The following is a 16218-nucleotide window of genomic DNA, read 5'->3' as shown; positions in this document are numbered from 1 at the left end:
CTTGCTGTGTGACATTGGACAAGACACTCAACCTCTCTGAGCATCTATTTTTTGTCTGTAAATAATATCAATAGATGATAATAATAGTAGCCAACATGTATTACGTATTTACTACGTTCCAGGCACTGTTCTAAGGGCTTTGTAGTGTTTTTCATTTAGCCCTCACAATAATCTTGCGATGGTGGTATTATAATCTTTATTTTACAGATGAGGAAGTTCAGGCACAGAAAGGCTAAGTAACGTGTCTAAGGTCACATAGCAAGTGGCAGGATTCAAAGCTACTATCCATTCTTACAACCACACTATTCGACTCTATGGGGCCTGGTTGTTCTGAAGATTAAGTGGGATAATTAAAGTTCTTAGCACAGTTCTAGGTACACAGTGATGGACCAACAGTGGCTTGGGGACTGGCAAAAGTCTTTCCTTCCTGTGGGGGACTCAGACTGGAACTTGGTCAATGGGGGACTCTGCTAGAAAGAGGGGAAAGCATGCGGGAGGAGGGGGAAGCACCGGGAAGGGAAAGGACGTGACCAAGTTCAGGCATGTTTAGGGAGAGAACATGGTGGAAATGGTACTTGGACAGAGGGCATGTGCAGGAGGGGAGGCTGGGACCTTGAATGCAAACAAGACAAGTTGGGATTTCTGTAAGAAACAAGGCCATTGGAAGAATTTTGGACAGAACCTTCACAGCATAAGCCTTTTCAAACTCATACAATCCCCGGAGGTCTGCTCTTGAAGGAGATTTAGAGGTCACTGTGTTTAACCCTGTTCCAGACTAGGAGGAGAAATGCTTCCTGAAGGTCAGGCAGTGGGTTAGTGGCAGAACAGCAGAGTGCCGCTGTCCCACCCTGACCTCCTTCCTTTGCAGCCCCCAAGTGGAATCTCTTGTTTTCTCTCTTCTAATCTGCTCACTCCCTGACCCTTTGCCTGTGCCCTGCTGCCTGCAATCTGTGGGTTAGGAGGAGAAAGCCCTGGGTGTGAGCCCCAGTTCTACCACCACATTGTCTTGGAGAGGCCTCAGGCTGGAACTGAAAGTCTGGGTTTCAGTCTTGGTGCTGCTGTGTGATCTCAAAGATTCTGTTTCTTCATCTTTATAAGAGGGGCAATGGAGTCCATTTCTTTGGAAGTGAGGCTCGAGTTAATGAATGAGAAGACGCTTTTGTAGAGTCCAAGATGCCTGGCCATCCCAGATAGCCTAAGTACCATCTCTGTGTGGGAAGGAAGTGAAAAGAAGTGAGTTAATCAGACAAAACCAACCCCTTCCACTAGTGAATGTGGGCGGAAAGGAATTGGGACGAGGGCGGGGATCTGTCCGCGGTGCTGAAGGCAGCGTCCTGCGGGGGCTGTCAAGCTGGGCTGAAACACAGCATTTGTAATTGGGGGCTTCGGGGGACTGTCCATAATTTTGAATGGACTGGATTCTTGCTAGCGACCACAGGCCCCATCCAGCGTGCTGCCCGCCATAATACTGGAAAGAGGGATGCGAGGGCAGAGTAAAGATGGGTGGGGAGCTGTCACTCGGGCTCTAATCTCATTCTCAAATTTGGGGCTCTGTCCACAATTCTGGACTCATCTGTAGTCTGTGGAAAGGGGAGTGGGCTTTCTGCAGTGCTCACTCCCATTCGGCGGGCTGCGGAGCGGGAGAGGAAACCGGAAGGTCCGTCCCCGGTGTTGAATCCTCGAATCTAAGAGCCCGCCCAGCTAGGTCCTTGGGGCCAAAAAAGATGGGGGTCGGGGTTGACGCTGTCCCACTCCGTGGTGCTGAAACTGCGGCGGACAGGACCATGTCGGGAACGAGGCGTGGGGAAGGACAAGGGGTGAGAGCAGGAAGGAACCCTGCCCTGGGATCAGAGTCCCTTGCCTCAGACTCTCCGTGGGACCTCGGAGAAGCTATGTCTCTGATTTAATGTGCTTCCTCTTCCTTTAAATGAGGCCACTTGTCTGCCCTCGTGTCTGTACTGAAGGTCTATCCCAACAGCCCCGGTATACCCGTCAGGGACGGAACCGGAGGATCTCCTTGGATTCCTGGTCTTGGGAATGGGAGTGGCTTTGTTACCTGCCCGCCCCTCCAACATTCCATCTAGGCCCATCGGTCCGAGGAAGGGAGACTTACAGTCCAGAAGGGGGCGATCCAATCCACCGCGTAGGGCCCAGCATCTTGGAGCTAGGAGCTCCAGCAACTGGCTCGCATCACTCCCATTAGGCAGGCAGGAAAACTGAGACACAGAGAGTAACAATAGTAATAACTATTCAGATCCTACCGTGAGGACGGCATTATGCTAAGAGCTTTTACGTTCACGATTTTTCATGAATCCTCACCACGACCCCTGGAGGTAGCTACTATTCCCATTTCTCGGATGAAACCTTTGAGGCTCAGACAGGGATAGACATCCGGACATGATCACGCAGGGAGCTAAAAAGCTGCGGCAGGGCTATCACGAGGTCCCCTGTGCCTCAGCCCAGATTCCTGCCCTACCTCACCCTCACCTCCACCCCCACCGCCACCGACCCCCTGACCCTGGCACCGCCCTGCTAGCAAAGTTGGGAGTCCCTCGGAGCGCGCTGAGTCTGGCGGCAGGTGGATGGGTTTTTCTCCTCATCCCGCTGGATAGTATTTCAGGTTTTGAAGCCAGTTGTGTTATGCTTTGCGGGAACTGGGTCCCTGGGGTGGTTGCCTCCACCCCATCCCGCCGCCCGTTTGCACTCTCGGGTGGGGGGACGTTGCGGGTACCGCTTTAAAAATCCCAGCCTGGGCAAAACTTTGATGATAAATCAAGCGGCAGATCCCTCCGCCGCCGCCTCCTCTGGGCGGGCGGGAGGGAGTGGGAGGGAGGGGGTGCGGCGGCGCCGGCGCCGAGCGGAGTGGCCTTCCGCGGAAGGGAAGAGTCCCGCAGTCGGAGGCGGCCGGCTGGGCGTGCGCTCGCTACCCGCACCCGGGGCTGGACCGGAGCCGGGCGAGGGCTGGGGCCGGGGCCCGGCCAGCTTCGGCGAGCGAGAGGCAGCGGCCGGAGCTGGGCAGCCAGGCCGCATCCGGCAGGGAACGGCGGGCGCGGGGTCTGCGGTCTCCTGAGCCCCGATGTGAGGCGGCGGCGCCCCGGCCCGAGCGCGCACCATGGGGGCCCCGCTCGCCGCGGCGCTGGGCGCCCTCCACTACCTGGCACTTTTCCTGCAACTCGGAGGCGCCACGCGGCCCGCCGGCCACGCGCCCTGGGATAACCACGTCTCCGGCCACGGTGAGTTCGGTCGCCGCCCCCGCGGACTTCCCCACCAAACCCCACCCCGGGCTGCGCCGCTCCAACTTGGCCGTCCCCGGGCTGGAACCCGCGTCGGCCCCGGCGGGAGTCCCGTGGCGCCCCCTGCCGGGTCCACGGACCCGCCCTGGCACCCCGGCCGCCCCTGCAGAGGAAGGGGCACCCCGCGTGCAACCCGGATCGATCCCGCTGTAGCCGAGAGCCCCCTCCTCCCCAGCACGCTCGCGCCGATACACACACCTCCAGGACCACACGTATTCACAGCCAGGGGCACACTCACTGTTCCCACACTCACAACTCCTGCCCTCACGCATCTCCAGCCGCCTGCTCCGATCCCCCTCCTCACTCGTAACCACTCACACTTATGCCCGCTGCACACACACACCGGCACCACGGTTGGGGGACTCACACCCTGCCAGCTGGCACCCAGGCGCACGCACTCTGCACAACTCTTGCCTGCCCTTCTGCCTGCAGACACACACACACACACACACACACACACACTTGTGAACACACTTTGCTCGCCCACTCCTCTCTGCCCATCTGCCTTTCCCTTTTGTAGGTTTAACCCTGTAGCTGCCCTCATCCCCTCTTACTCCTCATCTGCCCCTTGGATCACTGGGAAAGGTCCTGGGGACAGAAGACCCCGCGTCTTGAGAACTGGTAGACCCGAGCTGCAGCTGCCCCTGCAGGGTCGGGGTCGGAGGCTTGCTGGGAGCCCCTCAAACACACTGGAATAGTTGGGATTGCTGCTTCCAGCCACAGGCGTGGACGGGGAAGAGGGATGCTAGGTGCTTCTGTCTTGTCTCTGGGGGTGGGTGGAAAGCCCCCCGCCATCCTTCTGTAGGGTACCCCCCCATCCTCAGCCTCGGCCCTGAGGATTGAAAGGTGGGAAATCAACTCAGCCACCGCGGGAGCTGGGGAGCAAGCAAGCAACCCCACACTGGTTGCCTGAGTCTGGGAAGCTCCTTTTAGCCCCAAAGGAGCCCAAGTTGGCAGTGGAGTTGTAACATCTGAGGCTGGTAGCTGGGGGGGGGGGGGGTTCCCCTGCCCCTGTGAGCCAGGCTCCGGAATGGGGACCAGAGCATAAATGAAAATGGAGACGCTTCTTCCATCCATCCCTTCCCAGTCCAGTGGGGGCGGCTGCAGCACCAGTGCTGGGCACTGTATGCCCAGGGCCGGTGGGGAGGTCTGCACAAAGAGCAGAGAACTGTGTGATTTATTCCGAAGGAAGGAGTGAGGCGGGGGGAGTAGGTAATCAGAGGAGGCTTTGCTGGGGCCTGATGCATGAGTGGGATTGTTCCCAGGGGCACGGGCGCTTCCAAAGCCCTTCTCAGGGTCTCTGCTTTTGGGGAACCATGATTCCCTGCACCTTCTGCCTTACCACGTTTGATAGAACTGCTCTGTGTATCATCTGCGCACCCTTCACGTCCTCCATCGAATTTCTACTGACCTGGCCGGAGCGCTGGTAAATAGGGGAAGGCTTATGCTGATCCTCAGTTTACAGATGGGGAAACCAAGGCTCAGAGAGGTGAAGGGACTTGCCCAAGGTCACACAGTGAGTGAGCGGTTGAGCTGGGACTGGCCACAGGGTCTGTCGGGCAAAGACAGAGCTTTTTCCAGGACATTCATCTCCCCGTCAGATCCCCTCCCATTTAAAGGAAACTGGGAATCCCTCCTTCCGCTCCCCTCCTCGCGATGCTCAGTTCCTTGGCACAGTTAGAACTTATACTAGGAGGTTTTCCAAGGAAGGGTTTTCCTGCATTTGCAGTCCCGAGAGATACGAGGACTGGGGCTCTGAGGTTTATGGTCATCCTGTCCCTGGAGCATCAGACCTCAAGGATTTGGGTGCTACTCTGTCATTCCTGAGGTCCTGAGGGTCTGCCCTTTGTGTGGTAGTCTCTTCCTGCCCCCTGGTGCCGGGCGTGCTCAGGGGCACAACTCTGCCATGCCGGCTGGAATGTCACCTCTGAACCCTGGACAGGTCCCGCTAAGGCCCAGAGGAGGGGCTAGACAGAAAGGACACAGCACTGACTGCTGGGGGCCCTGGCTTCTCTCACTGACCCCCCTGTGCAGTTCTGGGCAAGTGGGTCAGCCCCCTGTGGGGCTCCTTCTGTCCCTCAAGAAACAAGGAAGCCAGGCTGCTCTGCAGGGGCCAGACTGCCTTCTCCCAACATTGCCAGGTTCAAAGTCACCAAGTAGTGGATGCCGAGGAGCCCCCATGGCGGCCCCTCTGCCGGGCCAAGTGCCCGCCACCACAGGAAGGGTTTGGAGCCACTCACTTAATCACAAAAAGAAACTGTTATTAATGATAGTGAGACGCGGCGAATAAGTGGGTCATGTCTAATAAGCCATTTGTGTTCAGGAGGAGAATACCAATTTGATAAAAGCTGTGTGTGCTGAAAAAGCCCAGAAATTGCTGTTTAGCAGATTGGAGCCTGATCGTTTCATTATTCCTGGGCTCCGCATGTCCTCGGCTGATTCAGGAAATGTGGCCGGGTTAGGGAGGGGTCTCGGTGCCTGCAGGTGGGGATGGGAGGCTGGAAGTGGGGGGCTCCTCCGGAGGAGCCCACGGACCCCAACCACTTGGCGGTTGCTCCCCTCTCCAGCTCAGTCCGAGCCCAGCCCAGCCGCCAGGCTGACGCCTTTCCCCCCCCCACCACCCGGGACTTGTCACAGGGAGAGCCCGTGGTCAGGTGGGTCCGCAAGGACATCTGTCTCGCTTCCCATCTCCCTGCTACCTGCACTCAGCCCACTTCGCAGAGGGCCTTTTAAAGGCATGAGGATCGAATGGGGGAGTGAATGGAGCATGCCTCTTAGGGAGGCACAAGGGACTGAGAGGCTGGGAGGGTGGTGGCCAGTATTCGCCCCTAGTAGGTATTCCGTTAATGGCAACTATTTTGAATTTTCCTTCTCAGAAAGGGTTAGCTCATTGCCATAAGCACAGCAGAGGTGGCGCGGGGGGGGGGGGGGGAGCGAGGAGCTAGCATTTATGAGCTGCCTACTATGTGCTGTAGGTGCTACCAAACCCCTTGCCAGTGTTCACTCACCAAGGTTGACACTATTCATGCAAGGCTGGGGTTGGAGAGAGGAGAATACTGAGGTTCAGAGAGGGCCAGTGACTCGCCCAAGGTCACTGAGCCTGTATGGGGAGCGGAAGAGCTGTGCCTGCCTCCTCCGGGACGGCCTTGAGGCAGGCTCGGCCAGTCACGTGACAGGACTTCTTCCTTCCGCACGGCCTTAGCTGAGCCTTCCAGCTCCCCAGAGAACTGGCAAGGCAGTGGGTTCCAGCAAGAGGAACCAGCTGCTTAGACAGGTGACGGGTAGGGTCTTGCTGAGGCCACATGCAAGTTTAGAAAAAGACAGCTGGGCTGGACTCTTTCTCCAGTCCTTGTCCCAGGTCTGGGCCAGGGCAGGGGTCCTGAAGGCGGGACCTCTGTGCGCATCCTGCAGAGACCTCCTGCCTTGGAATCACCGGGGAGTTTGTTAAAATGCAGATCCCAGGGTCCCCCAGACCCATTGGCCAAAATGATTGTTGATGAGACCCTGGAATCTGCATTTTAATAAGCTCCCCCGATGATTCCTGCGCAGCCGGAGTTTGGGAGCCACTGCCTAAAGTATTCACCCACGTGTAGGGACAGGATATTGTCTTGTCCAGGGGCTGCTGGGTTGATTTGGTTTTGCAAGAGAGGGAGAGGGCCACGCTGGAGCAGGCATGTGGACCCTGAGAGGAGACCCAGGAAGCCTGATACTGAAGCAAACATCCATTCTGCCACCCCACCCTGCCACACACACACACACACACACACGCACGCACACACACACCTAGGCCAGCACCTTCAATTATTAATACACCCCAATGCAGACACAGATCCTGGCTTGGCCCGGCGCTTTGTCCATTGAGTGATTCACCGTCCTGAGGTTCTCTCTGTTGCCAGGAGGGAGCAGCGGGGTGCTGAGGGAGGGGCGGGGGCCACCGGGCCGTTTGGCAAACAGCCTGTGCACTGGAAAACGACTCTGGCATTATCTCATTCCTTACTGAACTGTTGGTATCTCCCCATCAATAAGCTGGCTAGTTTGGTGGCTGGGAGACGGAGAAAATTGAGTGCTGTCTTCCGAAGGTTATGATGTTAAAAATGTGTTCGCATTGTCTCGGGTGTTGGTGATTATTCTATCAATTACGCCCGTAAACACTCGGCCTTGGGCTGAGGGTTCCCGGCCTCCTGTGGGGAATCGGCCCTCACAAGCGGTTTTCCCCGAGTCCTTCACACCAATTGGTTTTGACACCTTGCCTATCAGCCGCTCCGGCGGCCTTTTCCCGAAGCAACGGGAGCCGCGGGCGGCCAGCAGGACAGGAATTCGGCTCATCTCCACGGTGACACGGTGACAGCAGAAGTGTTGGGGGAAGTCTCCTTGTGATAAACAAGTGGGCAGGGACAGGGGTGAGGGAGAGTGGTCAGCCGCCAGGACCAGAGACGGAGGGGAGGAACAAAGCCGTGGGCAAGGGTGCATTTGCCCAAACTGCCTGGGAGGTTAGTGTTTGGCTTGGGGGTCACCTTATCCAACGCTGTGCAAATGAAGTGAGAAATATACAGAAGGAAATGTTTACTGCTTGTCATGCCAGGGCCTTGCATGGCATTGTTCCATCTGATCCCCACAAGCACCCTAAGAAGAAGGGACCTTTTCTCTGGCCCAGTGTATTTTTGAGGAAACTGAGGCCCAGTGAGGTTAACAGCCTCGCCTGAGGTCACACACCCAGCAAGTGCTGGAGCCTGGATTTGAACCCCGGAGTGTGACTCCAGACCCCGCGCTCACAATGCTGTTGAGTCCCAGAGGCGAAGAGGTTTTGGAGACGTCCAAGGTCTGAAATCTTAAAACTTTTGTGTATTCCAAGCTGATGTAGTTTTAAACATTCGGTTGATTTTAATTTCGTAAGGAATCCATGTCTTTAGAAGAAAAGTCACAAAGCCGGAGCCCCTCCTCATCCTTACAGACCACGGCAAGGGCATCCGGGCTGGGCAAGGCTGATGTCGCCTTGCTGTGGACGGACCCAGGCCCCGCCCCTTGGGTACATAGGAGAGGCTGCAACCCTGAGGGTCACGGGGCGCCAGGGTGTGTCCTCCTCTCCCCCGCCCCGGCGAGGTGAGACTCTTCTATCAGAAAAAGGGCCGGTGATCTCACTGGGGGAAGAAATCCACCCCTCCACCAGCTGGTGACCCTGAGGTCCCTCTGGCACCTGCCGCTGGGGGAAGGGAGGCGGAGACGGGGAGCCAGAGGGGCTATCGCCCCTTCGGGTCCCCGTCCCCGCCACGGGGCCCCCTCCCCGTCCTGGAAGCCAGCAGAGGAGTCTCTGGGACTCAGCTCCCTCACCCCCAGCTGAAACCTCTCTTCAAGGACCCTCCGCAGCCTTTGGGTCCTACCTGAGAGATGGTTTTAGGCAGCACCCGGACACAACCTCTTACATTTTAATCGTTCGCATTTATTTATTTTTTTTTTTTAAATATATTTTTTTCAACGTTTTTTTATTTATTTTTGGGACAGCGAGAGACAGAGCATGAACGGGGGAGGGGCAGAGACTGAGGGAGACACAGAATCGGAAACAGGCTCCAGGCTCCGAGCCATCCGCCCAGAGCCCGACGCGGGGCTCGAACTCACGGACCGCGAGATCGTGACCTGGCTGAAGTCGGACGCTTAACCGACTGCGCCACCCAGGCGCCCCCGTTCGCATTTATTTTAATGTGGATTGGAAAAATAAAACCGGCACATCAAAACTGTGATTTCACGGATATGATCGCTTAGGACGAGGCTAACGGGCATATGAAAAAACAGTGGGTTAGTTTATAGGAAACCAGTCAGGCAGGCCAGGGAGGGTGGTCCACAGGCAGATCTGTGTGTAGGAATGACTGCACTTGGGGGTTGTTGGCCCGTGGGCTGCCTCCTCCCACCTCCTACTCGGGGCTCTCATTGGGAACCTCTGGCCTGACAGAGGCCGCTGCCGGGTATTGGAGGCTTGACCATTCACTTAGTCCCTCCTTCATTCAACAAAGGTCAGCTGAGCACCTGCCGTGGACCAGGCTCCTTTAGCCACTGGGGACGTAGCAGTGAAGGAGACAGATAAGGTTCTAGCTCAGACAACTAAACCTATAAAACATACATAGAAGTATAAATTGGGATAGGAGTTGAGAAGCAGCGATGATGTTCAGCCCAGAAAAGGCACTCCCTCCCGGGGCAGTGAGGGGACCCCATAGTGAGCTGCCTGTCACAGAAGATATGCAAGCTGGACCCAACCATTTATTAGCTGGGGGCGTTTTGGAGGGAGTCCCTGCTTTATTTCCCAAAGGAGCACAGACTGGTGAAGTGGGCAGAGAAGTCAGAACACAGTGGGTGGTTAATGACGGTCTGTCACACAGCGAGTTAGAGATGGGCCCAGGTGGGCGGGGCTGAGGATGCCCGGGCCCCACACAGGGGACGCGGCAGGGGTGAGGGCCTTTGCTGGCTCCTGTGTTGAGAGGTGCGGGCAGTGGCTCCTTTGTGACTTCATTAAAGTTAAAGTGCCAGAGTTCGGGGGTGGGAGAAGTAGACCCTGAGCTTTTAGCCAACCCTCCCGCTAACTCGGCCTTGCTGGGTAGCTTGGCAGGTCCCTGCCCTTCTCTGGGCCTCGGCACCCCCAACGATGGCAAGTTTACCTAAGCTCTAAGCCTCTGGAGTCCTTCCAGGCCCTCTCCTTTGTCCTCCAGGCAGCAGGTGAGGCTGGAGTCCACGACGGTGAGGAACTCCGTCTAGCACGTGATGCTTCGTCTCAGTGGCCTTCGGGGGTCTGGGAACCAAGACGCCAGGCAGCGTTCATCCAGTTTTTTCCTCTGTGCCGATCATCTCCCTTACCTCCTCCTTTAAGCCTCACACGCCCCATGGGGAGGGTGCTCCCATGTTACGGACTAGGACACGTAGGCGTAGGGGGTGATGTGACCTGCCTGAGGCCACACAGCTGTTGAATGGCAAAGCCAGGCTTGAGCCCAGCTTATGGGGCTGCAGAGCTGGGGTTCTGCCCTGCTCATCTGTCCTGCTCCTGGCTGCCAAGCCCGGTGGGCGTGTGGACACTTGCTTTGTTCCGGAGCGGCACCCTGGCTTCGTCGGATTCTCTCCGGGATGCCAAAGTGCCGGAAAGGCCAGGGTCTGGCTGAACAAGCTCGATCTGAGAGCCTAGGCTCCTGGATCCGAGTCCGGCACTGTCAGTGGGGGTGGTGGGACCCTGGGTGCACCTGCCTGGCTGTTCCGCAGGGAGGGGGCTGGTGGCTTTGTCTGAGCGTGTGTCTGGAACGCGTGCATTTGGGTGTTTGATCGTGTGCGGTTGGGATGTGGCTGGGCGGGAAGGAGCCGGGTGGTCCCTCTAGCATCCCAGCCTAGGGGGGCCAGGCTGTGCCCTCTGTGCCATAGCCTTGGCTTCTGAATCAGCCTCCCCGGCCCCTCCAAGCTGATGCCCTTGGGACGTGAGGCATAGAAGCTCTGGGAGCATCTGGAAGGTTAGAGCTGGAGCTGGGGCCGGGGGGGGCTTGCTCAGAGCTATCAATTAGGGGGCTGGCAGTGGCCATCTGTGGCAAGTGCTCTGCCTGCCCCTCTCTCTGGATCTCTCTCTCCGGGTTGGACTCTCTCCCTCTGTCCTTCAGTCTCTCTCCATCTTTCTTTGTCCCTTTCCCTGTGTCTGCTGCATCCATCACCCTCCCTCTTCCCATCTCCCCACCTCACCCTGTCTGTCTGCACATGCACACACGTGCACGCACGCACACGCGCCCACACGCACACACTCCTCTCTCCAGGTCACATCTAGGATCACACACGCGTGTATTCTGGGTAGCATGATGATACCCACACAGAGCGGGCACCTGAGAAATGTCAGTTGAATGACTGAAGTGAATGAATGAATGGTGATGTTACAAGGGGATGAAATGAAATGGTGATGTTACAAGGGACACCGGAGCTTGTCTAGGCTAGTGGTTCCTAATTTTCGTGGAGGTCACAAGCCTCTTGAGCATCTGAGGAAAAATGGATCACTTCCTTAGAAAAATGCCACACCATTTTTGGTTAGTGCCGGTGGGTTCGTTGAGGCCCCCAAAGCTCACCTGTGGTCCCAGGGGAAGCAGCCTTCATTTCACTGGGGAGGAAACTGAGGCCCAGAAAGGAGCCAGGGCCAGCCCCAGGATGCAGGGCAAGCCCTCAGCAGAGCCGGGAGTGGGTCCTCCTCCTCCTCCCCCGCAGCTCTCCCATGTGACCTGGGGGTGGGGTTGGGGGGGGGGGCTCTGGAACAAGCTTGTCACTTTCCCCAGCAAGTTCTGGGTGAGTGTCTCCAGGGGGTGGGCCCGGGGGAGAGGTAACGGAGGACAGCCAGCCAGAGACGAGAGCCCTGGAAATGGCTCAGGCGGGCGAGCCATCCGGAGGGGCGGGGCGGGGGGGGGGGGTGTGTCTCTGAAGGTTTCCCACCAGAGTGGTCCCCATGTCCTGGGGCAGTCAGGAAGACTTCCTGGGGGAGGTGGGCTCCTTGAATCCAGGGCTGAGGGCTGGGTTGAGGGGATTCCAGAGGCCAGGGGAGCCTCCCCTGACGGCCTGGGTCTGACAGGGGCTTCAGTGGGAGAGTCGTGCATGTGTACTGGGCAAAGCAGGCTGCGGAGCTCGGTGTTGACCCCCACCAGCTGGGGGTTTTCGAGTGGGGAGGGTGGGGGTCTGGCGTCGGGGTAGGACCGGCCATGTGCCTGAAGTGAGGGCTCAAACAGGACTTGGAGGGTCGTAGGATGCCGGGGCCGCAGCGTCCTGGGGGCGACAGAAACGTAGGCTCGGTGGGAGATGGGAACTGGGTGTGCACGCGTGCGCGTGTGTGTGCGTGTGTGCGCGCACACTGGCTTCCTTTCTAATACTTGAGCACCCCAGGCTCCTCAGCACCTTCCCCCCAGTGATTTCATCTGCCTGGCAGGCTCCCCCCCTGCCTCCCCCCCACCCTCCGGCTCCCTCCACCGTGCTTCGTGTACCTCCTCACAGGGGCGCGTGACCTGTCAGAGCCTCACCGCGGTCATCCCAGCGGGCACCCCAGGCACCCGTCCACACGCCATCTTGCAGAAGAGGAAACGGGCTTAAGAGGTGGGTGGGCTGGGGGCCCACACCTAGTTCAAGGCAAGGGAGCAGAGCCCCACCTTTCCCCCCCACCCAGCCTGGCGTGATAAGGTTGTAGGGGATGGTACGTGCCCGGGCTTTGGGGTCAGATGCTCTTGGGCTCAAGTCCCGGCCCCCTACTCAAGCTCTCTGAGCCTCACTGGCCAACTTGGGGCCGGGGGTCTTGACTGAAGCCCCTCTTCTCCCAACCCTCAGGTTTGGTTCCTGGCTGAGGCCAGGGAAGGTGAGAGCAGACGGCAGTGTGTCTGTTTTGCTTTGTGAGGTTTTAAAAAAATTATTTCCGGCCTCAGAGGCGGCAGCAATTATGGCCGGCTCACTGGGGAGCCGTTTGCCGCCTGTCATTGGCCCCAGGAAAGGGTCCCTAATGGAGGCCCGGCGGCCGGAGTGCATGGTAGTGAAAATAACGCTCCAAACAACCCTGCACTAATGGTCTCCTGGCAGGCAGACGAGAGGGAGGGGGCGGGCAGGCTGGCTGACAGCTGACGGAAGGCCTCTGGGGCAGGGGGCCCTGAGCCTCACCGGCTGGCCTCCTCATGTCCCCCAAACCCCAGCAGTGGTCCCTGGACTCCAGTTAGGCGCTGGGAGTCCTGAGCCCCATCCTGGCTCTGCTGTTTTCTGTTGAATCTCCTCCCGGGCAGAGGAAAAGCACTCAGTGCAAAAGCCCTGGGGTGGGGCAGAACCCCGTCAGCTAGGGATTCTCTGGTTCTAGAACAGTCCTTGCGTTTCAGAAGGCTAGTCTTCTAGGGGAGGAAAAGGGAGGTGGGAGTCTTGGGGCAAGAGGAGCCGGAGCAAGGCCACCCTGTGAGAGGCGGCGTGAATAGCGGCCCGATCATCACCAACCTGATAAAGCTCCATGGAGCCCACTAGGTGCCGGATATTTACGGGGGTGTGTGATCCTCTTGAGTGCCCATGATACCCATTTGACAGATGAGGAGACTGAAGCTCAGGGCTTTGCCCACCACAAGGAAGCAGAGTTGGGGTTCACATCTGGGTCAGCCTGACTCCAGAGCTCGCACGGTTTCTGCCGCTCTGCTAGATTTCCCAAACACAGTTGGGCAGGGGCGGGAGGGGCAGGGGCAAGCACTAGGTCCCAAGGGGGGCCGCGTTGGACCACACCTCCTGGGGAGGCGGCGTGGCCGCCAGAATCTGCCTCAGTTTCTCCCCTGCTGTCGGTCCCTGCACCTGGCGTTCAAGTGCCCTCTCCCCTTCTCTGTTCTTCACGCTCCCTGCCCCCACCCATCTCTCACTTGTCTTTCTCCCTCTCACTGGACTTGAGGGGCGCTCCTTTCTGGGCTCGGGGGCAGCCGCTCATCCCTGTGGCTGGTGCGGCCTCCCTCTGCTTCCTCCATTCACCCCGGAGGATGCCGGGGTCAGACTCTTAGGCAGACTCTTTGGGCTTTGGGGTCAGACTCTTAGGCAGACTCTTAGGTCAAGTCCTGACCCCCCCCTCAAGCTCTGCAAGCCTGAGGAGCCATCTGCGCAATGGGCTCACCCCACCGGCCTTGCAGGATGTCCAGGCGAGGGGAGGGGGGGGGAGGAAATGGCATCTGCGCAAATATCAGGATGTCTGTTTGCCATCTCGTGTCCCTGCCCCCGCATCCTGGTTCCTGTCCTGTCGCTGGCTCCCCGCACATCCCCCCCCCCCCCCGCTTGCCTCCCTCCCTCCCAAACCCTTTCACTCCCCGGGGCCCAGATGTGTGGGAAGAGGAGGCGGGAATTCCGCTGGGGAAACCTGCTCGACTCCCACAATCCTGCAAGTGCCAGAATATTTTCACTCTCCTTAAATCTCCCTGGATTTGTAATTCTACTGCTGTCTCCCTCAATCCGCGCCGCTGGCCTTGGGAGGCACCCTGCCCCCCCCCCCCCCGCGGGCACCCGCACTGCCCGCCCAGCCGGGTCACAGCTGCCTGGAGGGGGAGGGGGAGGGCAAGTCCTCCCTCTGTCCCTGCCTCAGTTTCTTCACCCATAAGAAGAGGAGAGTGACGGTGGCCACTTCCCAGGTTGTCTTGGGGATTCGGTGAGACATTTTACGTTATTAAAGAAGCATCTCTATAAAAAGGAATGAAATCTGATATATGCTACAATGTAGAGGAACCTCGAAAACGTTATGCTGAGTGAAAAACAGCCGGTCCCCAAAGACCGTATGTGGTGTTATTGCATTGGTATGAAACATCCAGAATAGGGGAGTCCAGAGACAGAACATAGAACGGTGACCGCCAGGGGTCACGGGGACGGCTCGTGACTGCCTCCTGGGTGCGGGGTTTCCCTTCAGGGGGATGAAAACGTCTGCGGACTAGATGCAGGGGGTGGTTGTCCAACGCCGTGAATGCGCTCAGTACCACCGACTTGTTCATTTTAAAGTGGTTAATTCTGTGACCTGAATTTTGCTCCGATGACAAACTAAACACAAAGGAAGCGCCCCTGGAGCCCATACTCTGCCAGATCGTCCACTGACAACGGCCTTACGACATAGGTGTTATCACCCCCATTTTACAGATGAGCAAACCGAGGCCCAGCATCACCAGGCACTTAGCGCATAGTAAGGGCTCAAAATGGTAGCTGTTGGCACTTTTATTTAGGGCAGCCCTCCTTCCCCACCAGCGGGGCTGGGCAGGGACCCCACCTGAGCGAATGGCCTTGTGTGTGTATAAAACTCAGCAGTTGAGTGGCTGCCACCGGGGAACAGCGGGCATTGAGGCCCCACTGTGTCCCCCACACGGACATGTCACCTGCATCAGTCCTCGAAATAAGCCTTGAAGAAGTGACACAAGTGAGGGGCGCCTGGGTGGCTCAGTCAGTTAAGCGTCCGGCTTCAGCTCAGGTCACGATCTCGCGGTCCGTGAGTTCGAGCCCCGCGACCGGCTCTGGGCTGATGGCTCGGAGCCTGGAGCCTGCTTCCGATTCTGTGTCTCCCTCTCTCTCTGCCCCTCCCCCGTTCATGCTCTGTCTCTCTCTGTCTCAAAAATAAATAAAACGTTAAAAAAAAAATTTAAAAATAAATAAATAAATATTTAAAAATGACACACGTGGGAACAAGCACTCAGGCCAGTGGGGTAACTTAGAGCCACACGGCGAGTCAGGCCAGGGGTGCAGCTGTTATCCTCACGCGTAAATCCTGGGCGCCCCTGCCCCCCCCCCCCCACCCAGTCCCTCTGCTTCCTCCTGGTCCGCTCCCCGCTTTTGCCAACAGGTCAACAATCCCCTGCGCGGGGCAAGGCCTAAGGCTGCAGAGACAAAGGAGGCCTCTGACTGGATCGGACAGAGGCCCCTTGACTAGGGGATCAGCCCCACGCGGCGGAGTAAACAGCTCCCCACCAGGGCACCATTTCTTTGATGGTCTATTTCATTCAAAATTCATGGGTTCTGTATTCTGATCCATAATATATTCATGTTTGCTTTCATACAAAAATAATGTTCTTTCCCCATTTGGGGGGAGGGCAATCAATGCCTCGGGAGGTGGCTTCCCCGGTTGCAGCAGCAGGGACCGTGAGGGCATCCACCGTTCGTTTCTTTGTTCGCTCACTCTGCAAGCGGGCCCTCGGGCCTCCTCGGGCCCGAAGCGGGTGTTAGTCCTCACCGCGTGCAAGACGCAGGGCGCCTGGCGCTGAATCACCCAGGAAGCTGCCCCGTCAGCCGGACTGGCGGGCTCGGTAGGGTTGTGACAGGCGAGTGGCAGAGAGGCTCCAGGTCCGGGGGCCTCTGCAAGCCGGGGCCTGGAGGTGGGGCCGAGGGATGAAAGGCGGGAGGTCAGTGGCCGAGGACGCCAGGGCCCCTGACAGTGGTGGGGGTGGCTGCCCGCTGTGTCCGG

The 16218-nt window shown here is 58.1% G+C and overlaps 1 protein-coding gene across 1 annotated transcript in view; it reads left to right on the top strand.

Moving 5' to 3' along the window:
• Window positions 1-3112: 3112 nt before the first annotated feature.
• The window catches only part of VSTM2L (V-set and transmembrane domain containing 2 like), a 37094-nt gene continuing 23988 nt past the window's right edge, over window positions 3113-16218 (top strand). The window contains exon 1 of the mRNA XM_047068591.1: window positions 3113-3233. Coding sequence (XP_046924547.1) covers window positions 3113-3233 — 121 coding nt within the window. The remainder of the gene's footprint in view (window positions 3234-16218) is intronic.

This window comes from Lynx rufus, unplaced genomic scaffold (genome assembly GCF_022079265.1).
Source record: "Lynx rufus isolate CCGP_SWC_20201006 ecotype Redwood Valley unplaced genomic scaffold, mLynRuf1.p SCAF_8, whole genome shotgun sequence".
Classification (NCBI taxonomy): domain Eukaryota; kingdom Metazoa; phylum Chordata; class Mammalia; order Carnivora; family Felidae; genus Lynx; species Lynx rufus.
The sequence above is the reverse complement of the archived record's forward strand: the minus strand, read 5'-3'. Positions and strand labels throughout refer to the sequence as shown.